A 26,486-nucleotide genomic window follows, 5' to 3' on the forward strand; every position below is an offset into this window, starting at 1 on the left:
AAGTGCGTAAACTATGAGTAAACTATGCGTGAACTCGTCGTACCAGTTTGTGTCAATGTGGACACGAATGGAATCGGAAACGGAATCGTGCCTAAAAGTCATGCAAATGTCAGGCCGCCTTTATTAATCCTTCCACAAGTACCTTTTAAATTGTAAATCTAGTTCAGCGTTGTTAAACATGATTATATTTATTATACATACCGTATTTTTGTGACTTTGGCGAAGACCGGCGGGCGCCTCTGCCTCTCTCGCAGAAAACAGGAAATGGGCGTGTGCCATGGCGTTGCTTGCTGCATTGCTGTCGGCCAATCAGATGACAAGTGACAACACGGCCCCGCTAGTCAGCAAATAACCGGTGCTGCAGAAGCACTGCTAAAAAGGTTCTAAAAAGCGGTTACAACAGAACCGCTCGGCCCTGAATGAAATGAAATGAAATGCTGCTTCGGTGTGGAACCGGTCTGGTGGAAAAGCGCGAAAAAAGCGAAAAAATGTTTCACCTCTTCATACGTATCTACGAGTAGGTGTTGCACATTGAGAATGACTTACGCGGCTCGCGTCTTCCCCAGTTACAATTGATAAATCTGTGATCCACCTTGCTGCCTTTACATGGCAAGCGTGGGCGCGCATATATCAGGATTGCTTACACCTCGCACCTGTTCAACCTGATCTAACGTACACGCAACATATGAAGCCAGGAAGGACTGACTAAACTAGCTCAAGCCTCGCTTTTGTCTCTTATCTTGTGTCAATTCCACTATTGTGGAATACCCCCAGATTTTTTTATTTTTGTGTTTGTTGAGCAAAAGTGGTCTAATGAATCATTTCAAAAACAAAAAAACAAAAAAAACATTGTCGACAAATCATCATCTTCAAACATCTGGCCTGTACAGAAAATGTCATGAGCAAACAATCGGACAAGTGAGAAATGACATTAATATCAAATGTGAGAGTTTTAATGACAAAACAGGTGAATATCAACACAGTTAACTTCAAAGTCTCAAGACAGAGTAGTCGCTGTAATCCATAGGAAGTAGAAAAGTGAGTCACACTTAATTGTCATATTAATCTATAATTGACCTTTCTCAAACCATGCCCCAAGGTCCATCAAGCTCGTATTCACTCCATTGAAATCCATTGTGAAATTGATCCACAAAACTTTTGTCAGCTTCAATAAAACCTTACCAAACAAAGTTCCAACAAGCAAAATAGCAAAGCGATGTGCCCATAGATTGTGAAATCGAACACGAGGAAACCACCAAGCAGTGATATCTTCAATGGATTACACAGTGTGGACCCCCAGCTCAATGTCTCCAAGTTAAACAAGTATTCCTACATTTGCCCCAAGGTAAGACCATGTAAAGTGAGATTTATTTTATAAATGTAAAGTGGGTTATAAATAAAATCTATTATTATTAGTAGTAATAGTATTAAAAGACTCGCTCAAACACTGATCTTTGAATTATTCTCAGATCAAATTATAATTATACTATTAAAATTGTAAGATGAAATTATTAAATAAGTTTTATCTCATGAACATAAGACAGGGATGTGTCATAAGTCATATGGAATATGAACAGAGTAAAATGTCGTGTTTACATGATGTGTGAATGAGTTCAGCTGCTTGTCGAAGTGTGCACCTCATCTCTTCATTCACGTTCGCTAAACACCCCACCACACTGGATTTCAAATGAAACGAACAAGATGCACTTTAGTTGCCGACGTTCCACCTTTCTTTTAAGGGGATTTGTGAGTTTGACAAGACTTAAGTCGTGCTATACAAACATCGAATATCATCAGCCGGCCAGCATTGCGCTAAAAATAACTTTATCATGGATGCTAAAACACTGCTGCTACCTCACGGTACAGTTCAAAAGCAAGTAAATAGACTTACCATTCACCAGTCTATCCCGATTCCACGCCACCCCACGCATTTTCCGTCCGAAGTCCAAATTGTAAACGCGCCACCGAAACGTGTCTTCCGGCTATGGTGTGTGACGTAGCATGCTAGCTGGTAGCTGTTCCAATATGATTGGCTACAGCGTCCCTGGAAGGATATGACGCATTGCCATGACACACCCCGTAACGATGGACGCGCTCCGTAACGAACGGAACACAGACAGGCCGAATCGAAACTGTTGAACCGATCGGCTTTAACGGTTTTCAAAAACCGTCCCAGGCCTAATATATATATTATATATATATATTAGAGGTGGGAATCTTGGGGCACCTCACGATTCGATTGCGATTACGATTCAGAGGCTACGATTCGATTATAAAACGATTATTGATTCCCCCCCCCAGGCAGCAGAAAAAAAACAATGTATTTTTGTGCTTTTAATGTTTCGTACATTAGTTACAAAAATAGTACAAAAGTCCTCTCAGGCCTACATAAACTACTATTTCAGTATCAAGTTAACAGTTCAAAACAGTAAATAAAATACTCAAGTCCTCATTCTGTAACAACAGCTTTTAAGTATATTCAGTCTTCAACAGAATAAAACATAGCATTGAGCAAAAATATATTATTTTTATCCACTCAAAAGTGCATTGAGGTATAAATGAAAGACAATGTGAAGTACTACTTCAATACAAATGCCTAAAAAAAAAAAAAAAAGTGCTTTCCTGCTTTTTAAGTTGTGTAAAGATGAACATGTAAACATTAAAGTTTCTCAGAGGTACAAAAAAAAAAAAAACCCTCAAGTGCTTTTCTGCTTTTAACTTGTGTAAACATGAACGTGTAAACATTAATGGGATCGTTCGGCTTTTTTAACATGAATCTCAATTTGATCCTCACCTCCCGTGTGTGCGATCAGCACTGACTTCTTTCTGACAGCGTTCGGTGACACCAGTTCTGGTTCGACGTTGGACGAGAAGAAAATAAAAAAAGAAAATAGTCCAGCAAGATGGCTGGGGTCTCGGAAATAAAGCGTTTTTCTTCTAAAAACTATTTGTTTTCAAAAGCGTGATACATTTCCATCACAATACTCTTTTCTGAATAAAATACCGCCAGCCACTACTTTTTTGTTCGTTCGTTCGTATCACTGCGCGGCGCCCTGTAGAACGCTAACCGATGCACTGCAGCCAGCTAGCTGATACTTCCGCCTCAAGTTGTTTGCCTTTTCGGAGCAGGTCTGATCTCACGAAGAGGTGGGTTGGTCAGCTCAGCCATGCTTGTTGTTTTGAATCTCGAGGCGTGAGTTGTGGATGTGTACTCTCGGTCCGTCCCAAAAAGCGTCCCGAAGACCGCGCGCGCAACTGCGTTTCAGTTCCGCGTACTTTTCGCTCGTTTCGCTTCCCTTGGCATATTTATATAATCGGAATTTGGACGTTTGTGAATCGTTCTCGATTGTTGCACGGCCGAATCGTGAATAATCTAAGAATCGGAAATTTTGCACACCTCTAATATATATATATATATATATATATATATATATATATATATATATATATATATATATATATATATATATATATATATATATATATATATATATATTAGGGGTGTTCAAAAATCGATTCGGCGATATATCACGATACTACATTGCGCGATTCTCGAATCGATTCAATAATCGGCAAAATCTATTTTTTTTTTTTTTTTAGGATTCACACCTTAAGCATGGAAGAATGTTATATGAACGGAACATTAAGCCTTAATATTTTATTTCAATGCTGTTCAAACATGAAACAAATTACAACCTCTATAAGACTGAAATTTCAGATAAATAATACATTTTCATATAAATCTTACACTCTACAAGCTTACTGATTAGTATTTTCTAAATTTGAAAAAATTCACACCCGTAATATATATATATATATATATATATATATATATATATATATATATATATATATATATATATATATATATATATATATATACCTGGTGTCTATAATGAAAATCGTATCCATCCACCCCTACCATATCTGATGTTAAACATTCCCAATCAGTGGAACCAAAATATCAATTTTTTTGTGTGTGTACAGGTTAAAAGACGTAAATGTTTCTCCTGTGAGTCAGTCTAAATTGCAAGCACTTCAGACAACTGCGGCAAACATTTCTGCCCAACTCCAAGAAACAAACAATTTCATAGAGGTATCCCATGAAGCCTTATTCTCTCATACAGCATTGTATGCACAGTTACTAACCCTTTTAATCACGTTTTTCTTGACTGATTTGTACAGGTTAACAGTCATGCTCACCTTGTGGTCCTTCATAAAGAAGAAGGCTCAGGACTTGGATTTAGTATTGCTGGTGGGAGTGACCTTGAGCAGAAGATAATCACTGTATGTAAATAAAATGATTTTGTCTTTCTATCTTCAAACGCTGTAAGTTGCGAAATTAACACAATCGGTCAGACTCTGACAGCATAAGGAGCAATCAAAACTCAAGGATATGTTGACATTCCGGCACATTTATCCAATACAGGATTTGGGCCAAGCACGTCTTGTCTGTGTTCTCATCTGATCTTCAAACAGTCAGGGGCTCTTGTTTTAATTTACCCACAATAAGCGAAATCCGTGACGTAGAGGTTACGGGTCAGCAAGATATTCGTACAAGTATCCAATACGGATAATTGATTTTTTTCCGGATACAAATATAACAGGGCGAGAATTCCTTAAACCTTGTGTCCTTTTTGACCAACTCTTGGCTATTTTGCATATTACGCTTGATATTTACATAGGTAAAGAATATCAAAAATTCACCCAGATTGGCCCAAAATGTTGAAGTTCAAAAGGGCGCCATCCATCATTTCTAAATTACTATTGTCATTATTATATGTGGGATACAATTTTTTTGTATTACACGTTCCATTTGAACACGGTTTGGCTCCATTGACTCCCATTATAAATCGTAAGTTTTTTGATGCACTGTTCACCTGATGTGTTATAGTGCATTTCCTGTGATTACCCAATTTATCCCTTCACTGGGGCATCAACTGAAGATAAATTAAAAAAAATGACTTGAGAATTATAAAAGCCATAATACACCAGATGGCGCTTGAGAGCTAATAAGCATTTTTGGTTAAGCTGACTTAGATGTTTTCTCAGTTGGGATCGAGAGTTCAGGCCTGTGTGTGTGTATGCGTGTATATACAAATATATATACAAATAAATATATATATATATATATATCAGGAGGAGCAGCGTGGTTTTCGTCCCGGTCGTGGAACAGTGCACCAAGCTCTACACCCTCGGCAGGGTCCGCCCATCCAGTCTAAATGTGTTGTTGGAGAAGGCGTTCGACTGGGTCCCTCGAGGAGTCCTGTGTGGGTGCTTCGGGAGTACGGGGTACCGAACCCCCTGATAAGGGCTGTTCAGTCCTTGTACGACCAGTGTCAGAGTTTGGTCCCTATTGCTGGCAGTAAGTTGGATTTGTTTCCAGTGAGGGTTGGACTCTGCCAAGGCTGCCCTTTGTCTCTGATTCTATTCAGAACTTTTATGGGCAGAATTTCTAGCCGCAGCTGAGGCGTTGAGAGCGTCCGGTTTGGTAGCCTCAGCATTGCATCTCAGCTTTTTGCAGATGTTGTGGTGCTGTTGGCTTCTTCAGGCCGAGATCGCAGCTGAGTGTGAAGCGGTTGGGATGAAGATCAGCACCTCCAAATCCAAGACCATGGTCCTCAGTCGGAAAAGGGTGGCATGCCCTCTCTGGGTCGGGGATGAGATCTTGCCCCAAGTGGAGGAGTTTAAGTATCTTGCGGGCTGCCAGAGAATGGATGAATCTGTGCAGATAATTTTCAGTAAGTCGGGTGTAATAAGAAATTGTATTTATGTGTCACCAGGTTCATCGGGTCTTCAACAAAGGTGCAGCCAGCCTAGAGGGCACAATTCTGAGAGGTGACAGAATCTTATCTATAAATGGCACAAGTCTGGATGGTAAAACCCATGGAGAGGCTGTTTCTTGCCTACATCAAACTAAACAATCCAAGCAAGCCTTTGTAGTTATTTGCAGACACATGGTCAATGAAAAGGATACGCTTGAAAAGCTTGATTCAGCCAGTCAGCCACAGAAGAAATTATCTGCCAACAAGATGTCTTTGAAGACATGTACAGGTAGGAGCTTGATTTACACTAATGATAATAATAATGAAACTACTAGTACCTGAATGCATCGCCAATGTGCTCGACTTAAACCAAACAGCAATGTCTCATTCCTTCATGAAGATGCCAAAAACCATAACATGCTGTGCATCAACATTACAGTAAATCCCTCCCCATCGTGGGGGTTACATTCCAAAACACTCTTACAATAACAGAAATATGCTATAAAGAAATACACTCTAGGCATGCTATTGTAGTATTTACAGCAAGTTGTTAAGGTATTTAAACACACCTATAAAGCGATGCAAACACATTTAAACATGTATATTCTGAGTGCTTGAGTGAAAAAAACTGTGTATATATATCAGAAAAAAATATATATACCGTATTTTCACGACCATAAGGCACCGTATTATAAGACGCAGTCTCAATAAGCGAAGTATGCATCTCGAATTCAAGGTGCATTATGGGTAGCGGCGTGGTACATTGTGAGTCGGCGAAACTACCAAACGGTCATTGAAAATGAATTGGATCCAATGGAATCGGCTCTGATAGAAACATTTCAACGGCTGGAAAGTTGCTGTTTTTTATGAACATGCATAGCATGTGGTTTACTGACATCGGGGAAGGTCACTTGCAAGCTTTAAAGTGTACATTTCGGCAAAGATTGTCACCGCTCTAATCTCCGCCATTCAAATTGACTGGGTAGTTGTCAGCCTCGTTTTTTTCTTCACGCATGCGCAAACTTAATGCGCACTTCTCTTATTATGGATGCCATTTCTGACTTTAAGACACACATTGGGCGCACTGCACTATAAAGCACAGGCACACACGCACCAACGGCTTAAGTGCACACACTGTGGAGCCCACAGTGGCACATTAAGGCTTAAGTGCACACTTAAGTCACTTTAAGTCACAGTTGCACGTTAAGCCACGCTCACAAGCCAGTAACATGACCCCTTTTACCATTGTATGCAGAAGCTCTTGCTTACCCACTTTCAACTCGCAGAATGCAGTCAAGTCATTCTTCCCCATTCTCATTCTTTTTAAACACCCTTCAGTCGCCAGTGCCGCAAAGCATGCTGGGAGCGCCTCCAAGTTCCCAGCGACTCTACACATAGTACCATGCTATTACGCGCTAGAACAGTCGTCACAATCGCTAGCATGCATGCTATCGCTAAGCGAGCAGAGCAAAACTGAGTTTGGTTGTACTTTATTGAAATATTTACCGTAACAATGCAGTGAGTTCAGTATAAGTATATAACAATGTACTCATGTTGCTTTTGATCAATCCATAAATCCCTCAAACTCCTTGTCTTCTGTATCCGAAACGAACAACTGGGCAAGTTCTCCAAACACGGCAAGCTCCACCTGATTGTCAGAGTCAGTCTCTTTGTCGTGCGGCTCATCGGAAATGATGCCTGCTTTTGCAAAAGCTCGAACAAGAGTGCAAGCAGACACGTTCGCCCAAGCATTCACAGTCCATTGACAAATCGTAGCGTAAATCGAACGGCGCTGCCTCCCAGTCTTGGTAAAGCTGTGTTCGCCATCCGTCATACTGCGCTCCCACGCCGCTCGCAACTTGACTTTAAACGCCCGGTTTACACCCATGTCCAGCGGTTGAAGTTGAAGATGACTCCGGCTGGAAATATTTCTTTCGGCAGTCTTCCTCTTGAAATTCACTGTCGGTGGTAATTTCTGTCCATTAGCATGGCAACCAAGCACAACAGTAAACGCAGACTTCTCGTGCCCCATTGTGTGAATTGCTACCGTGCTGGTCCCCATCTTCTCGACAGTGTGGTTCACCGGGATGTCGAAAGTCAGCGGCACCTCGTCCATGTTGGTGATGTGGTTGGGCCGAATGCGCTTGTGGGCAATCTTCTTACTGCAGTAGGCTCGGAAGGTGGCCAATTTTTCCTTGTAATCAGCCGGAAGTTGCTGCACCACGGTGGTTCTTGCCCGGATGGAAAGATGGCGCCTTTTCATAAAACGAAAACACCAAGACGGACCTCTGTGAAAATGCTGCTTCTTCACTGCCTCTGCAAGCTTTTGTGCCCTCAGTCGAATGGTGACTGTTGAGACGCTTCTCCTAGCTGTTCTTTGGTCATTAATCCAGTGCTCGAGTTGGTCTTCCAACACGGGCCACCTCGCCTTGTTTCCGTGGAAACTCAGCTTCGTCTTTTTGACTTGGCGAAGCTCGTCTTCCTGCTTCCTCCACTTGCGAACCATCGATTCGTTGATCTTGAATTCTCTTGCGGCTGCTCGATTTCCATGTTCTTCCGCATAACTGATCGCTTGCAGCTTGAACTGTGCTTCATAAGCGTGTCTCTTCGTAGATGCCATTTCGGGGGTCTTTAACCAAACCGATGTTGTTATGCCCAATACACATACCGGCACTTTATACATACTGGGGGCGTGTCTTGAGCATGCTGTCCTCAATCGGGTCCGCCGTTCAGTTGACTCGCCGTCATCTTTCAGTTGACTCTTTCACGTTCTCACAATGCTTTTTTTTGTTGTTGTTGTATGGGCTGTGTGAGCGCTCCTCCCTGATTGGTGGCCCATATCCATGACTCTGTCCACCAATCAGTGGAAGGGAGGAGCGCTGATGGCATACAGGCTCTATTTATTTTTATCTATTTTCACAACATTTACACTTGCAGTGTTTGTTCATTCTTGACTCTTAATTTATTTTCCTCTTCATGTTTTGTGTGCAGCATTCTCTAATTTAACTTTTCAATTGAACTCGTTCTTTCAGTTGATTCTTTCGTGTCTCACCATGCTGGGCATGTCTTGAGCATGTCGTCATCTTTCAGTTGACTTTCCCGCTCTCATGCTGTCCTCAGTCGGGTCCGCCGTTCATGCATATAAGCAATGTGTCTCCTCATACACAGTCAGTCAGAGGTTGGACCTCATATATAGGTACAATTCAGCTCCTGTCAAAATCTGATTTATGACCCTTCAGGACCAATCAGAAGCCGTTATTTTGAATTAAGCCCCGCCCCTATCCAATCAGAAACTGTTATTTTGAATTAAGACCCGCCCCCTTCCGCCTTCTCAACCAATCAGAAGCCGTTATTTTGAATTAAGCAACGCCCCCCTAACCAATCAGAAGCCGGGACACCACCTGTCAAAATTTGACAGGTACCCCGCCCCCCATCCAATCAGAAACCGTTATTTTGAATTAAGCACCGCCCCCTTACCGCCCCCCTAACCAATCAGAAGCCGGGACAGCACCTGTCAAAATTTGACGGATGGCCCCTACCCCCCTCCTGCACAGCATCCCACCCCCTCCCACACCCAGTGAACATATGTTTCCGGTAGATAAGGTCGTGACCCCATCACCCCTCCCCTCCTGTACCCCTGCCTAATACCTCTCCCCCATTGCACGTGTTTCCGGTAGATAATGTCGTAACCCCTCACATCCGTTAATCAAGATCGTAACAGGAAGCGCTCCCCCTGTAAGACTCCAGGAAGTAGGCGCAATAATCTAGATAGTTCCACCATCTGCTAATCATAAATCGTGGTGAGTCGTTATCCTCTTGTTAAAAAACTTTTCATCAAACGGATAGCTCTCCTTCATATCGTGTCACAGGAAGCACCCCCCCCTTTGAAGTCGTGTAGGAAGCGCGCACCTGCATTGCAATCCTGATACTTTTCACGCGAGTCGTGATACAGGCCCCCCGTAACCCCCTCCCCGCACCCCCTTTGAAGTAGTGGCTCTCTACCGGGTCGTGCAGGAAGCGCGCCCCCACCTAGCGCCTCTATCGTGTATGTACGCGCGTGAATGTAAAATAGTGCGAGGCTCTCTTATTCGAGTTAAAGTGTTGTGAATAATAAAAAAAAAATGTAATCCATTTGCTTCTTGTTTTTTAAAATAAATAAAAGAAACTTACCGGTGTTTCCGGGTGTGACGTCGAGTCTCCTTTGACGGGTTTTTCTTTTTTTAAAAAAAAATAATAATAAATTAAAAAAAAATTACATTGTAGCGGGGTTGTTTCTAACTGAAGGAGCTGGAGAGGGAAATACAAACGAAAAAATAAAACGATTATTCGTGCGTATAGGGTCGTTATTTAGCCAAATTCTGAACCGTCTGCACGTTCGTCGTTTGAAGACGTCTGATATTGTAAAAAAGCTAAACGGGGGGTGGCGGAGAGGTCTGACCGTCTCTCCCGCGGTGAACGGTGCCATCTAATGGTCAAAGGATGTGGATGGTAGGTATTAGAATGTGATAAGTTTGTCTGTATTTTTAATTTTAAATAGAGTGAGGCGTGAAATTAATCGGTTGATGTTTTGTGCGTTGTATTTGATAGCAATGTAATAAAGAAATTTTGGTAGGATGAACACAATAAAGTTAGTCTACAAAAGTAAATTAGGGTATTAAAATGTTGATAATGAATGTAAAACCTAAAAATTTTATTCAAAGGTATTCAATTTGTAAATTATACATTTTGGATGATGGAACAATGCATGGCATTAGAGTACCCTTTAAATATTAAGTGGGGTTAATTTTAAATTTTTAGGGACAGCAGATCGAAACTAGCATCGTACTAAATCCCCCGCAGCCATCTTTTTAATGTTACTGAACACTGTCCTTATACTAAACTAAACTCAACTCATTTACGTTTCGGTTACAAATGATACGTTTTATTTTTATATGGTATCTATTACAAGACGACGGATGCTAGAATTTGTACATTTTATATATACGTGATGTTTACAGGTATGCTTAGACGTGTATGTTTTTATTATTTTATGTTTATGATGTGTATAAGAGTACGCTGTTTGGGGAGGGATGGGAAAATTTGTTTATCTTTTTTTTGTGTTTAAAAAAGATAATAATTGTACTAGTTTAAAAAAATACTGATTTCTGGAGAGAATATGTAATCAAAACTCAGGCAGGAACTGCATGTGGACATTATTGGTCAGACGTCTGCTTCTTTTTAAAACTAAGAGAATTGAAAGTATGAAACTTTGAGTTTCTTGATACGTTAAAAGATTTATACTCTACTTAACCCTTAATCTTTAATCTTAAAGCCGATCTTTGCAACAATTTAACCAAAATCATCTTCTTATTAGTAGATTAACACCTTAGTCTCTTACAAAGGGTATTCCTGTAAGCCCTTGGCTAATAGTTTTTTAGAAAGGATCCACGGTTTGAATTTATGACACCATAGATGCAATATGTATATGAGGGAGGGTGTGTACAGTTTTATTTTAGGGTAGTAGCAATTCAAATTGGAATTTTCCACATTTACTAGATTTAAAGACACACTTATATGTTATCCTAAATGTTATAAGCGATTCTCTTTGCAACAATTTAACCAAAATCATCTTCTTATTAGTAGATTAACACCTTAGTCTCTTACAAAGGTTATTCCTGTAAGCCCTTGGCTAATAGTTTTTTTAGAAAGGATCCACGGTTTGAATTTATGACGCCATAGATGTAATATGTATATGAGGGAGGGTGTGTACAGTTTTATTTTAGGGCTGTAACAATTCAAATAGGAATTTTCCATATTTAACAGATTTAAAGACACACTTATATGTTATCCTAAATGTCACAAGCGATTCTATACCTTCTTTTTTAAAACTAAGAGAATTGAAAGTATGAAACTTTGAGTTTCTTGATGCAATAAAAGATTTATACTCTACTTAACCCTTAATCTTAAAGCCGTTCTTTGCAACAATTTAACCAAAATCATCTTCTTATTAGTAGATTAACACCTTAGTCTCTTACAAAGGGTATTCCTGTAAGCCCTTGGCTAATAGTTTTTTAGAAAGGATCTACGGTTTGAATTTACGACGCCATAGATGCAATATGTATATGAGGAAGGGTGTGTACAGTTTTATTTTAGGGGTGTAGCAATTCAAAATGGAATTTTCCACATTTACCAGATTTAAAGACATACTTATATGTTATCCTAAATGTGATTCACTGTGCAAAATAATAATACTAATGACACTAAATCACGAAAATGCAAATAATTCCTACAAAACAAAAGAGGAACCTCACGGCGAGGCGTTGCTCACGTTCTAGTTGTAAACCTGCTTTGGGCATTTTCTACAAATGTACCACTGAGAATATTTACGAGCTTGTAAATAAAATACTAAAGGGGGACCAACATGAAAAATTTAATTTTCGGAGCTTTTAGCTGTGTTAAAAGGCTCTTACCTCACCAAATACATGACCGAATTGGAGTTTTCCTCCATTCTCCCCTTTCTTTCTGTTTTTTTTTTTTTTTTTTTTTTTTTAAGAGCTCAGAATTGTTCATTCGGTAGTCTTACCGATTCAACGTCTTATCATCATTGCTCTTTTTTTTTTTTTTTTTTTTGTGTGTGTGTGTGTGCGTGCGTTTGCGTGTGTGCGTTTGCGTGCGTGCGTTTGCGTGCGTGCGTGCGTGCGCGTGCGTGCGTGCGTGTGCGTGCAAATATGTATAAATTTATACTCATTAATTCACCTAAAGCCTTATAAATATCCCATTAACCTTCGCCTTAACCAGGTACTTCAGAATCTTGCCAGAGTCGTGAAGTTTAAATGGTCAGGAGACCAGAGAAAAGGTCAGAAAAAAATAAAGAGAAAAGAAAGATAAATCAAAGTGAAATCCAGCACCGACCAAACACTTCCTGCCTTCCCCATGATTACAAAATCAAAGTCTTACGCCAACCCCGGAAGCCTCTAAATTCCAGCAAATTTGGCGAGATCTCAAGAGACCAGAGGAAAAACTAAAGAGAGGAAGGAGGGAAGGATCGATAAGGCAGAGTGAGATCCATAGAAGCCAGTACATCCAATCCATCAAAGTGAAATCCAGCACCAACAAAACCCCTCCTGCGTGGTTACAAAACCAGAGTCTTATGCCAACCCCAGAAGCCTCAAACTTCCAATAAATTGAGATCTCAAGTGACCAGAGGAAAAACTAAAGAGAGGAAGGAGGGAAGGATAGATAAAGCAAAGTGAGATCCACAGACACCAGCACCCACTGATTCAAGGGGCTGTGGGAGGGAGAGGCTACTTCTGTTGAGTTTCAGTAGATGCTGGTGCGACGGATCTGGCATGCATAAGGACCACCACCAAAGAAAGAAAGCCGTCAACCGCGGTCCAGCAAAGCGAGCACCGCCCCCCCCCGAAATCCCCAGGCCGCGGCAGCACCAAGGCCACCCCCAAGCCACCCGAGCGGACACCGGTCGGCGAGCCGACCCAGACGCCCGGAACACCCCCCGCCCCAGCCCCGGCCCACACCCCTGAGCCCAAGGCCGCAGAACGAGGCCCAGCGGGCCCCCACAGCGCCCCACCGTACATAGACCATATTTGTTTAAATCTTGATACTTGATTTTTATTTAAGGCAGAGATTCTCCCCTTTATGAGAAATTCTGCTCTACAAAACACCAGCCCCACCCAACCTGAGAAAACAAGCTGTTGGCGGTCTTTGACATCATAAGGTTACCCTCTCTCACGTTTTTGGTGTACGTCTAGCTATGTATTTTATGTTTTTGAGCTGTTGTATATAAGATTGCGTTGTACATAAGAATTTTACCCTCTCTTACGTTTTTGATGCGTTACAAAACTAATAAATGTACTGATTTACAAAAAAAAAAAAAAGGATTAGGCTTAGAGAAGGTGTTGGTGGCACTCTCATGAGCCTCATCCTCTTCGACGTCCGAACGCTCAGGACTAGATGTTGTAAGATTTGGCGGCTTGCTGGAAGTCTGCATACTTCTGGAGAGTCGTGGGGATGTCCAGAACGTTCTAACTCGATCCCCCGGAGGTGGTGGCACTGGTAAATCTCCTCAAAGATTATTAAACGTTCGCAATGTTAGGTTTTTTTTTTCTCGAAGGGGGAGTGTTAGATGACGCCCGAGCGGTTAAATACTTTTATTAGCACGAGACCCCACTGGGGGCGTAGTTTTTACCAAAAAAAAAAAAAAAAAAAAAAGGTTGGTGGGGCTAAAACAACAGATTTTAAAAAAAATGAAAGTCAGAGAGTCTCCTTGATTCCTTCGCACATTAAAATCAATATGCGACTATTATAAAAACATTTACCGTAAAATAAAACATCTTTGAATAAGTCCCCCTGTTTTAATCCGGGATAAAACATTTAACGATAATATTCGTCAGTAAAAACACAAGGGGTCTATAGTCTAAGCCGACGTTTAAAGCGTGTAAAGACGTCGCTAAAGAGTAAACTCTCGGAATAACTTTAAATTGTAAAACGTTAGCCTCACGAATAATTAGTCAATACAGGAATCGAGTAGGTAAATGTTAATTACAAATTTTAACGGTATACGTACGCATTCAATAAAAATACAAGCGGGCATTTAATACTCGGCAAAGTCACGCCTAGAATTTTTAAAATCCGTAAAAATGTGTAAACACGTTTTGTTTTGCTTTGTTTTGGAGGGACCGAGTATTTTGAAACATTTCATAGTAAACCGTAAGGAGAACTAAAAAGTTTCATAAAGGTAATAATTTGACTTTATAAAAAAACAAAAAAAAACAGTACCTAACTAACTCAACTCGAGTTTATTTTATACAGCGCCTTCAAACAGTCTAAGCCATCGTAAACTTAATATCAAAAGTAGGTAAATATACGAATAAAAACGGATCTGAAATGAATAAGAAGTAGATGTGTAAATAAGTATCCATATATTATTAACATAAAATACATCAGACAGCTTAAAATGATACCAAGTAAACCAGATAACTTAAAAATAAATTAAAATACCACAAGTAATTAAATATTCAATTCAATTCAAAAACGTTTTTATTTGTCCTCGAGGGGGAAGTAAAAAAAAAAAAAAAAACATGAAACCAATGAACATTAAAAAAAACAAAAAACAAAAAAAAATAAAATAAAATACGAAAAATAATAAATAACAATAAAAAACAAAAGAAAGTGCTCCGTGCTTCACACTAAAGTGCTACGTGTCAGTCAGTCTGTCGCAATTTGGCCCGGGAGGGGGGTCACTGTTCAAGAGATTTAGTGATCTGGGGACAAATGTAGTCCTCCTCCTTCTCCGCCGCTGTGTTCGTCAGAGTGGGGCGTCTCAGCCTGCTGAGATGATGGAAGCCACTCAAACATTCGATGAAGTGAGTGAGAGGGATCGAGCAGGATTCAGTCAAAAAAGGAAGATAAAGGTTCTGACAGGGTGTCCAATGATTTTTGAACAGACTTTAGTGATATTAAGTAGACGAGTACGGTCTCGCAGGGGTGATGGAATGGAACCAAGAAGTGAATGGGAAAGTTAGAATACGCACTCATATACAAGTAACTAACATACGCCTAAAAGCAAAAGTAGGTAAATGTACGAGTAAAAATTGATCAGAAATCAATAAGTATCCATATATTATTTGTGCAAAATACACCGGCCACCTTAAAATGATGCAAAGATGTGTTTTAAGATGATAGCGAAACATCATAAATGTAATACAAATTAATCATACCGGTAAGAAAAACATAAAACTATAAAATAGTATCATCGAACATCTATTGTGAGAACTCAGAAACTATTGTAAAAAAAACAATATAGTACGAATAATATTTTTATCTGAATTATGTCGCTATTTTTAAAGCGTTAGATGGGTAGACGTCTTAAATAATATTATTCATTCAAATTAAGTAATATAGTAGCTGTTATTTCACAATCAGGGCGGTACGTTAGCTGGCTTCTTAGCATAAAGGGTTGTGAGATCGAGTCCTGCCCCCGGCCTTGTTGGGTAGACTTTGCGTGTTCTCCCAAATTCCTGAAAAAACAAAAAAAACAAAAACAAAAACAAAACCCACGCGTAGTAGGTAAATTAAAGAGTCCCGATGTGTAAATATGCGTGTAAAAAATTGTTTACTTACGCGTACCATCGGAAAGTAAGCGCGATTCGTAAGGAAAAAAATAAATCGTTCAATCAAAAGTTAAATGTCTCTTAGTCATACAAGATACACGTTTGTTCACTATATGTTTAGGTAAATTGCTGCAAAGAGCGGTTTTAAGATTAAAAAAGATCGTCGCGGTAGATTGTTACGCTCTGATTAAATCTCGTAGTTTTGTGTTTTAAACCCAGGGGTGATTTAGTATAGCTAATCTTACAGACTATCATATTCAATAATATCTTATAGGCTAATTTAACAATGGGTATTTCTAAGTATTTAAAAGAAAAAAAAAAAACTCACAAAGACTTGGAATCTCTTACTTCGAATACGTCGTGCAGCGATAAAACTATTTAGAGTGTTAAACATGCTACATCTTCGCTAGCGATAAGTCTAAAGACGTTTTATTTATCCTCGAGGGGTAAGTTAAAAAAACAAGAAACAAAACAAAACACTAGAGCTGCGAGCAGCTATAAAGGGCCCTTGCAGCCCGGGCCATGTTGGGGTCCTTGCACGTTGGGGTACTTGCACGTTGGGGTACTGGCACGTTGGGGTACTGGCATATTGGAAGCAAAATTTCTTTGAAAATGGCATAATAAACGTTTACATGTAGAATATTTTTTTTGCCAGTGTCTGTCAAGCTCAACGGATTTTGGTGATTGTTAAGACCTGCAAAAATCAGCGTCCTTATTTATTTTTAGGCAATGAGTTGCCCTGATTGGTATTTTTTTGTAAAAGTGTATATACACATCATCGCTCGTTGTACTCATTGCACAATGTTTACTTTTATTGTCCAAAGGGGCAATCAAAAATGAATAAAACAAAATGGAAACGTACATACGTTTGGATCGGTGTGAAGCCAGTGAAAATTTGAGTGGTGGAAACTAAAAGAATATTCATAAATGACTTAGTTATCACACTTAGAATGAGTGTACATTTTTTGTACAAAATACCGTATGTGGGGTATTTTTTTTTATTTTTTTTTATATAAGCCTCAACGGCTAGGTGGCGCTGTATTTATAACTGAATGTTGTCATAGAGATACCTTCAGGCCTTGATTATAAGCATACATGTCAAGTGTGGGATTTTTTTTGGAGCATGTACCGTGGAGTTATTAAGCATATCCTTCATTCACGATATTGCTTTTAATGTCCATAGAGGCTATCAAAAATAAATAAAAATATATATATGTTTGGATAAGTCTGATGCCAGTGAACATTTTGAGTGGTGGAAACTAAAAGAATATTCATAAATGACTTCGTTATCACACTTAGAATGAGTTTACATTCTTTGTACAAAATACCGTATGTGGGGTATTTTTTTTCATGCCTCAAGGGCTAGGTGGCGCTGCATATATAACTGAATGTTGTCATAGAGATAACTTCAGGCCTTGACGATAAACATACATGTCAAGTTTGGGATTTTTTGGAGCATGTACCGGGGAGTTATCAAGCATATCCTTTTTCATTGCGAAACACAAATTTTGATGCCCCGCCCTCATCATATAGTATTTCGAAAAGTCAAAATTTTTCCCCCTGTCGTTGGCTCAGGTCTTGACATGGTCCAGGCCAAGTCTTAACTCAGTCGGATGAAACGTGTAGGAGAGGTGGGCAAAAGTCTGCCCCCTGTGAATGTGCAAAAATCGTCAAAAATGGGACATTCAAAAATTCATAGCTCACTTCCTGTTCATTTTAGCATATGGGTACAAGAGACTTTTTTGTAGGTCTTGGGCTCCCTCATACACCTAAAAATTTTCGTAGATCTTGTTTAAACGTACAACCGGGGCTGCTTCATTAAAAATTCCTAGGGGGCGCTATTGAGTCATTTTTGTAAAAATAGCACAATCAACAATAAAATATTGCTCATTTTACCAGGCCAGATGTGTGTGCCAAGTTTCAGGAGTTTCTGTGCATGTTTAGACCCTCAAAACTGGCGTTGTTTTCTTGGCGAACAGCGCTTAGCCACGCCCACAGCAATTCGCGAAAACTCACAAACTTCGTGTTGTGACATCATGAAGGCCGAAACCCTCATCTGAGCAAATATGAGGGAGGTCCAGTTAACGTGTTTGGAGAAAAACGTAGAAGAAAATTCGTAAGAAAAAAAATTGCCACTAGGTGGCGCTATCAGTTAGATGAAATGTAAGTTAGTAGATGTCTTTAGAGCTGGACTCTCATCAAATGTGTGAAATTTTGAGAAGATAGGATCATCTCGGTCAAGTTAATGCAGCTTTTATTGTCACGAAAAATCTTCAGACTTTGCGTCACCGTAGCGGCCACGCCCTTTGGCGAAAAGTTACAATATTCGGTGTGGGGCATCATCAACATCTTAAGGCTTTTCTGACCAATTTTCAACTGGATCCCTTCAACGAGCTCAGCACAGTAGCTAAAAACGTAAAGTATGACATTTATTGTAACCACTAGGTGGCGCTATATGTAGAACTGAATTTTGTCATATAGATGTTTTCAGGCCGTGACTATTACGTTGCCTGAGAAGTTTGAGATTTTTTGGAGCTTGTACATGGGAGTTATTCAGCATTTGCTCTTTCTGGACAAATGAAATTTTAAAGGCAATATTTGATGCCCCGCCCCCGTCATATAGTATTTCGAAAAGGCAAGACTTTTTGCCCAGCTTTTCTCTTAGGTCTTGAGATGATAAATGCCAAGTTTGAAGTCAATGGGATGAAAAATGTTTGCATAGGGGGAAAAAGCATGACCACAGTGAATGTGCCAAAATAGGCCAAAGTTGGACATTAAAAAATTCATAGCTCACTTCCTGTACATTTTAGCTACATGGTCCCCATAAACTTTTTTGTGCGTCTCGGGGTGCTACACGTGCCTGCCAATTTTCGTTGCTCTAGCTCAAACGTGCCGGGCTTGGTTTTTATTTTTCTATGCTAGGGGGCGCTATAGAGTCGCGTTGTTATAACGACTTCATAATATCAAATTTTTCACCGGACCTGAGGAGTGTGCAAAGTTCGGTGAGTTTTCGTGAATATTTAGGTACCCAAAATTGCGATTGTTTGCGGAGAAGAAGAAGAAGAAGAAGAAGAAGAAGAAGAATAACTAGAGCTGCGAGCAGCTATAAAGGGCCCTCGCAGCCCGGGCCACGTTGGGGTACTTGCACGTTGGGGTACTGGCACATTGGGGTACTGGCACATTGGAAGCAGAATTTCTTTGAAAATGGCATGATAAACATGTGGATTTTTTTTTTTTTTTTTGCCAGGTGTGATGAGTGTGTCAAGCTCAATGGGTTTTGGTGATTGTTAAGATCTGCAAAAATCAGCGTCTTTTTTTCTATTTTTAGGCAATGAGTTGCCCTGATTGGTATTTTTCGTAAAAGTATATATACACGCATCATCGCTCGTACTCATTGCACAATGTTGCTTTTATTGTCCATAGAGGCGATCAAAAAATAAATAAAACTAAATAAAAAATACGTATGTTTGGATCGGTCTGATGCCAGTGAACATATTGAGTGGTGGAAAGTGTAACGATTATCGGCCGGTTGTAACTTTTTGCAACCTCAGTTCCAAAGGAATTGAGCTCCTGTGGCCTGAACATGCCACTGTGGGGGATGGGGAGCACAAGAACATCCCCCACAAACAGCCACAAATGCTCTGACTGACACGCGCACGCGCACACACACACAAATCAGGACAGTAAAAGCCTTCTTAGAAACTTGACTTTCTTATTTTGCAACAGAACAATGAATTATGAAATGTTATGTTTGCCATTTGTGAAATGTTGACTCCATGAAATGTCATGAAAATGTTCCATTGCAGTGGCAGATTCTCCACTAAACTTTCATGTGTATGCACGTTTTAACAGTGTAAGCTAGGTAACATTTTATTTGAGGTATTCAATTGTACGTGTTGCATTGGTTGAATTCTGACCTTAGAATCTTAACACACATGGGATCCAGATTCAATCTGATTAGTCAACCAAAACCTTCTCTAAGCTGGTAACTTTCCACTGTGGTCTCACCGGCCCCCCTGGTGTGGAGGCCGCCGCCTTCCCAATTTAAAAGCACGCTCCCTGCGTGCTGCTCTCTCTCTTCCGCTGCTCTTCTCCGCTGCTCTTTGGCTCCCGCTTCTTCGCTGCTCCTTGGCTCCTTCCTGGTCTCCATCGGCGCGGCTGCCAGACAAAAGGGCTAGCCCAGCTAGCTTAACCTCCAGCACACGGCAACGCACAGAAGCCATCGCGTGTAGCGACAGGCGCAGCGAAACACGCTGCTTTTAGTCCCTGCAAAGGCTCAAACGGATGGTGCCTTTCCAGGCACACTAGGCCTCAAACCAAAAAGGGCCCGTCCCAGCCAGCAGGTTGACCCCGTGACGCTCAGTTGGCCAGCCGGACGACCTGTCTCTCCCTCTCCTGAACTGAACCTTCTTCATCCCTTCTTCAAACGAGCTTGGCGAGTCTCCATCCAGGGTCCTGCTTCTCAGACCAACCCCATCTGTAAGTGCAACTTTGCAGGCCTTTGCCCTAGTACAAATTGGTGCAAACTAGGTTGATTGTGGGTCCCATGTTGGTTTGATTTAAGAAGTCTATCACCTTGGTTAAGACCGTTTCTCTTTTCTTCTTTTCTTCTCCTTTGATTATTTTTTTTATTATTTTAGTTCTCGTTTCATTTCCTATCATAGTAGTTAGTTTTGCTTCTTGAAATTCTAAGTAGATTATCCCACCTAGGTTAGAGAATAAACGTGCACAAAACTCAACCCCTGGTTTACTGTGTGTGTGTTTCATCAATTTATAGTGACCTCTAAGCTGAACAAAGAACTCACAAAATTGTAGTAAGGGCACAACCTTCATTTTAATGACTGATTCAACGAGGTTCTCATCTGTTATCCTGATAAAATTATCAAAAAGAGATGTGGTGCTCCGCAGGCAAGCTCAACTTAATTTAAATATTAAGTTTGAGTCTCCTTCAATTAATGAGCCAATTGATTATTAATTTAATAATTAACAATTATTGATTTAATAATTAATTGGACCGATTTCCCTTACAAAAGTAAAAGAATATTCATCAATGACTTAGTTATCACACTTACAATGAGTTTACAATTTTTGCAAAAATACCGTAAGTGAGGCATTTTTTTTTTTTTATGCCTCAAGGACAAGGTGGCGCTGTATTTATAACTGAATTTTGTCATAGAGATACCTTTAGGCCTTGACTATAAATATACATTTCAAGTATGGGATTTTTTGGAGCATGTACCTGGGAGTTATTAAGCATAGCCTTCATTCACGATACTGCTTTTAATGTCCATAGAGGCTATCAAAAATACATAAAACTAAATAACAAAAATATGTATGTTTGGTTAGGTCTGATGCCAGTGAATATTTTGAGTGGTGGAAAGTAAAAGAATATTCCTAAATGACTTAGTTATCACACTGAGAATGAGTTTACATTTTTTGTACAAAATACCGTAAGTGGGGTATTTTTTTTTCATGCCTCAAGGACTAGGTGGCGCTGCATATATAACTGAATGTTGTCATAGAGATACCTTCAGGCCTTGACGATAAACATACATGTCAAGTTTGGGATTTTTTGGAGCATGTATCGGGGAGTTATTAAGCATATCCTTTTTCAGTGCGAAACACAAATTTTGATGCCCCGCCCTCATCATATAGTATTAACAAAAGTCAAGATTTTTCCGTCTGTTGTTGGCTCAGGTCTTGGCATGGTCCAGGTCAAGTCATAAGTCAGTCGGATAAAACGTGTAGGAGAAGTGGGCAAAAGTATGCCCCCTGAAAATGTGCAAAAATCGTCAAAAATGGGACATTCAAAAATCCGTAGCTCACTTCCTGTTCATTTTAGCATATGGGTCCAAGAGACTTTTTTGTAGGTCTTTGGCTCCCTCATACACGTAAAATTTTTCGTAGATCTTGCTTAAACGTACAATCGGGGCTGCTTCGTTAAAAATTTCTAGGGGGCGCTATTGAGTCATTTTTGTAAAAATAGCACAATCAACAATAAAATTGTGTTCATTTTACCAGGCCAGATGTGTGTGCCAAGTTTCATGAGTTTCTGCGCATGTTTAGACCCTCAAAACTGGCGTTGTTTTCTTGGCGAACAGTGCTTAGCCACGCCCACAGCGATTCGCGAAAACTCACAAACTTCGTGTTGTGACATCATGAAGGCCGAAACCCTCATCTGAGCAAATATGAGGTTGGTCCAGTTAACGTGTTTGGAGAAAAAATGTACAAGAAAATTCGTAAGAAAAAAAATTGCCACTAGGTGGCGCTATCAGTAAGATGAAATATAAGTTCGTAGATGTCTTTAGGGCTGGACTCTCATCAAACGTGTGAAATTTTGAGAAGATAGGATCATCTCGGTCAAGTTCATGCAGCTTTTATTGTCACGAAAAATCTTCAGAATTTGCGGCACCGTAGCGGCCACGCCCTTTGGCGAAAAGTTACAATATTCGGTGTGGGGCATGATCAACCTCTTAAGGTTTTTCTGACCAACTTTCAACTGGATCCCTTCAACGAGCTCAGCGCAGTAGCTAAAAACGTAAAGTATGACATTTATTATCACCACCAGGTGGCGCTATATGTATAACTGAATCTTATCATATAGATGTTTTCAGGCCGTGACTATTACGTTGCCTGAGAAGTTTGAGATTTTTTGGAGCTTGAACATGGGAGTTATTAAGCATTTGCTCTTTCTGGACAAATGAAATTTTAAAGACAATATTTGATGCCCCGCCCCCATCATATAGTATTTCGAAAAGGCAAGACTTTTTGCCCAGTTGTTCTCTCAGGTCTTGAGATGATAAATGCCAAGTTTGATGTGAATTGGATGAAAAATGTTTGCAGAGGGGGAAAAAGCATGACCACAGTGAATGTGCCAAAATAGGCCAAAATTGGACATAAAAAAATTCATAGCTCATTTCCTGTACATTTTAGCTACATGGTCCCAATAGACTTTTTTGTGCGTCTCGGGGTGCTACACGTGCCTGCCAATTTTCGTTGCTCTAGCTCAAACATGCCGGGCTTGGTTTTTATTTTTCTATGCTAGGCGCTATAGAGTCGCGTTGTTATGACGACTTCATAATATCAAATTTTTCGCCGGGCCTGAGGAGTGTGCAAAGTTTGGTGAGTTTTCGGAAATGTTTAGGTACCCAAAATCGTGATCGTTTACGGAGAAGAAGAAGAAGAAGAAGAAGAAGAAGAAGAAGAATAATAATAACTAGAGCTGCGAGCAGCTATAAAGGGCCCTCGCAGCCCGGGCCACGTTGGAGTCCTTGCACGTTGGGGTACTTGCACGTTAGGGTACTGGCACGTTGGGGTACTGGCATATTGGAAGCAAAATTTCTTTGAAAATGGCATAATAAACGTTTACATGTAGAATATTTTTTTTGCCAGTGTGTGTCAAGCTCAACGGGTTTTGGTGATTGTTAAGACCTGCAAAAATCAGCGTCCTTTTTTATTTTTAGGCAATGAGTTGCCCTGATTGGTATTTTTTGTAAAAGTGTATATATACATCATCGCTCGTTGTACTCATTGCACAATGTTACTTTTATTGTCCAAAGGGGCAATCAAAAATGAATAAAACAAAATGCAAACGTACATACGTTTGGATCGGTGTGAAGCCAGTGAACAATTTGAGTGGTGGAAACTAAAAGAATATTCATAAATGACTTAGTCATCACACTTAGAATGAGTTTACATTTTTTGGACAAAATACCGTATGTGTTTTTTTTTTTTTATATAATCCTCAAGGGCTAGGTGGCGCTGTATTTATAACTGAATGTTGTCATCGAGATACCTTCAGGCCTTGATTATAAGCATACATGTCAAGTGTGGGATTTTTTTTGGAGCATGTACCGTGGAGTTATTAAGCATATCCTTCATTCACGATATTGCTTTTAATGTGCACAGAGGCTATCAAAAATAAATAAAAATATATATATGTTTGGATAAGTCTGATGCCAGTGAACATTTTGAGTGGTGGAAACTAAAAGAATATTCATAAATGACTTAGTTATCACACTTAGAATGAGTTTACATTTTTTGTACAAAATACCGTATGTGGGGTATTTTTTTTTTTATGCCTCAAGGGCTAGGTGGCGCTGCATATATAACTGAATGTTGTCATAGAGATAGCTTCAGGCCTTGACGATAAACATACATGTCAAGTTTGGGATTTTTTGGAGCATGTACCGGGGAGTTATTAAGCATATCCTTTTTCAGTGCGAAACACAAATTTTGATGCCCCGCCTTCATCATATAGTATTTCGAAAGGTCAAGATTTTTCCCCCTGTCGTTGGCTCAGGTCTTGACATGGTCCAGGTCAAGTCTTAACTCAGTCAGATGAAACGTGTAGGAGAAGTGGGCAAAAGTCTGCCCCCTGTGAATGTGCAAAAATCGTCAAAAATGGGACATTCAAAAATTCGTAGCTCACTTCCTGTTCATTTTAGCATATGGGTCCAAGAGACTTTTTTGTAGGTCTTGGGCTCCCTCATACACCTAAAAATATTCGTCGTTCTTGCTTAAACGTACAACCGGGGCTGCTTCGTTAAAAACTTCTAGGGGGCGCTATTGAGTTATTTTTGTAAAAATAGCACAATCAACAATAAAATATTGCTCATTTTACCAGGCCAGATGTGTGTGCCAAGTTTCATGAGTTTCTGTGCATGTTTAGACCCTCAAAACTGGCGTTGTTTTCTTGGCGAACAGCGCTTAGCCACACCCACAGCAATTCGCGAAAACTCACAAATTTCGTGTTGTGACATCATGAAGGCCGAAACCCTCATCTGAGCAAATATGAGGTAGGTCCAGTTAACGTGTTTGGAGAAAAACGTAGAAGAAAATTCGTAAGAAAAAAAATTGCCACTAGGTGGCGCTATCAGTTAGATGAAATATAAGTCAGTAGATGTCTTTAGGGCTGGACTCTCATCAAATGTGTGAAATTTTGAGAAGATAGGATCATCTCGGTCAAGTTAATGCAGCTTTTATTTTCACAAAAAATCTTCAGACTTTGCGTCACCGTAGCGGCCACGCCCTTTGGCGAAAAGTTACAATATTCGGTGTGGGGCATGATCAACATCTTAAGGCTTTTCTGACCAATTTTCAAATGGATCCCTTCAAAAAGCTCAGCACAGTAGCTAAAAACGTAAAGTATGACATTTATTGTAACCACTAGGTGGCGCTATATGTATAACTGAATTTTATCATATAGATGTTTTCAGGCCGTGACTATTACGTTGCCTGAGAAGTTTGAGATTTTTTGGAGCTTGAACATGGGAGTTATTAAGCATTTGCTCTTTCTGGACAAATGAAATTTTAAAGGCAATATTTGTTGCCCCGCCCCCGTCATATAGTATTTCAAAAAGGCAAGATGTTTTGCCCAGTTGTTCTCTCAGGTCTTGAGATGATAAATGCCATGTTTGAAGTCAATTGGATGAAAAATGTTTGCAAAGGGGGAAAAAGCATGACCACAGTGAATGTGCCAAAATAGGCCAAAATTGGACATTAAAAAATTCATAGCTCACTTCCTGTACATTTTAGCTACATGGTCCCAATAGAATTTTTTGTGCGTCTCGGGGTGCTACACGCGCCTGCCAATTTTTGTTGCTCTAGCTCAAACGTGCCGGGCTTGGTTTTTATTTTTCTACGCTAGGGGGCGCTATCGAGTCGCATTGTTATGACGACTTAATAATATCAAATTTTTCGCCGGGCCTGAGGAATGTGCAAAGTTCGGTGAGTTTTCGTGAATGTTTAGGTACCCAAAATCGCGATTGTTTGCGGAGAATAAAGAAGAAGAAGAAGAAGAATAACTAGAGCTGCGAGCAGCTATAAAGGGCCCTCGCAGCCCGGGCCACGTTGGGGTACTTGCACGTTGGGGTACTTGCACATTGGGGTACTGGCACATTGGAAGCAGAATTTCTTTGAAAATGGCATGATAAACATGTGGATTTTTTTTTTTTTGCCAGGTGTGATGAGTGTGTCAAGCTCAATGGGTTGTGGTGATTGTTAAGATCTGCAAAAATCAGCGTCTTTTTTTATTTTTAGGCAATGAGTTGCCCTGATTGGTATTTTTCGTAAAAGTATATATACACACATCATTGCTCGTACTCATTGCACAATGTTGCTTTTATTGTCCATAGAGGCGATCAAAGAAAATGAAACTAAATTTAAAAAGTACATATGTTTGGATCGGTCTGATGCCAGTGAACACATTGAGTGGTGGAAAGTAAAAGAATATTCATAAATGACTTAGTTATCAAACTTACAATGAGTTTACAATTTTTGCAAAAATACCGTAAGTGAGGCATTTTTTTTTTTTTATGCCTTAAGGACTAGGTGGCGCTGTATTTATAACTGAATTTTGTCATAGAGATACCTTCAGGCCTTGACTATAAATATACATTTCAAGTATGGGATTTTTTGGAGCATGTACCTGGGAGTTATTATGCATATCCTTCATTCACGATATTGCTTTTAATGTCCACAGAGGCTATCAAAAAAAAAAATATATATATATATGTTTGGATATGTCTGATGCCAGTGAACATTTTGAGTGGTGGAAACTAAAAGAATATTCATAAATGACTTAGTTATCACACTTAGAATGAGTTTACAT

At 39.9% G+C, this 26,486-nt stretch overlaps 1 protein-coding gene across 15 annotated transcripts in view; it reads left to right on the forward strand.

The window, feature by feature from the left end:
- Positions 1 to 26,486, forward strand: part of pdzd2 (PDZ domain containing 2) — a 337,302-nt gene that overhangs the window by 182,755 nt on the left and 128,061 nt on the right. For 12 of the 15 annotated variants that reach the window (XR_013283667.1, XM_077522502.1, XM_077522508.1 and 9 more), the window contains 3 exons: positions 3,988 to 4,096; positions 4,186 to 4,287; positions 5,784 to 6,054. Coding sequence is in view for 13 of the 15 variants with exons in the window: in XM_077522502.1 (XP_077378628.1) it covers positions 3,988 to 4,096; positions 4,186 to 4,287; positions 5,784 to 6,054 (482 nt within the window). In the remaining 2 variants the exon portion in view is untranslated. Of the gene's footprint in view, positions 1 to 3,987; positions 4,097 to 4,185; positions 4,288 to 5,783; positions 6,055 to 26,486 lie in introns of those variants that run through there. The other 3 variants (XR_013283668.1, XM_077522510.1, XM_077522518.1) reach the window with 2 other exon arrangements.

The sequence above is a fragment of the Festucalex cinctus genome, chromosome 5, assembly GCF_051991245.1.
Source record: "Festucalex cinctus isolate MCC-2025b chromosome 5, RoL_Fcin_1.0, whole genome shotgun sequence".
NCBI classification, from domain to species: Eukaryota; Metazoa; Chordata; class Actinopteri; order Syngnathiformes; family Syngnathidae; genus Festucalex; species Festucalex cinctus.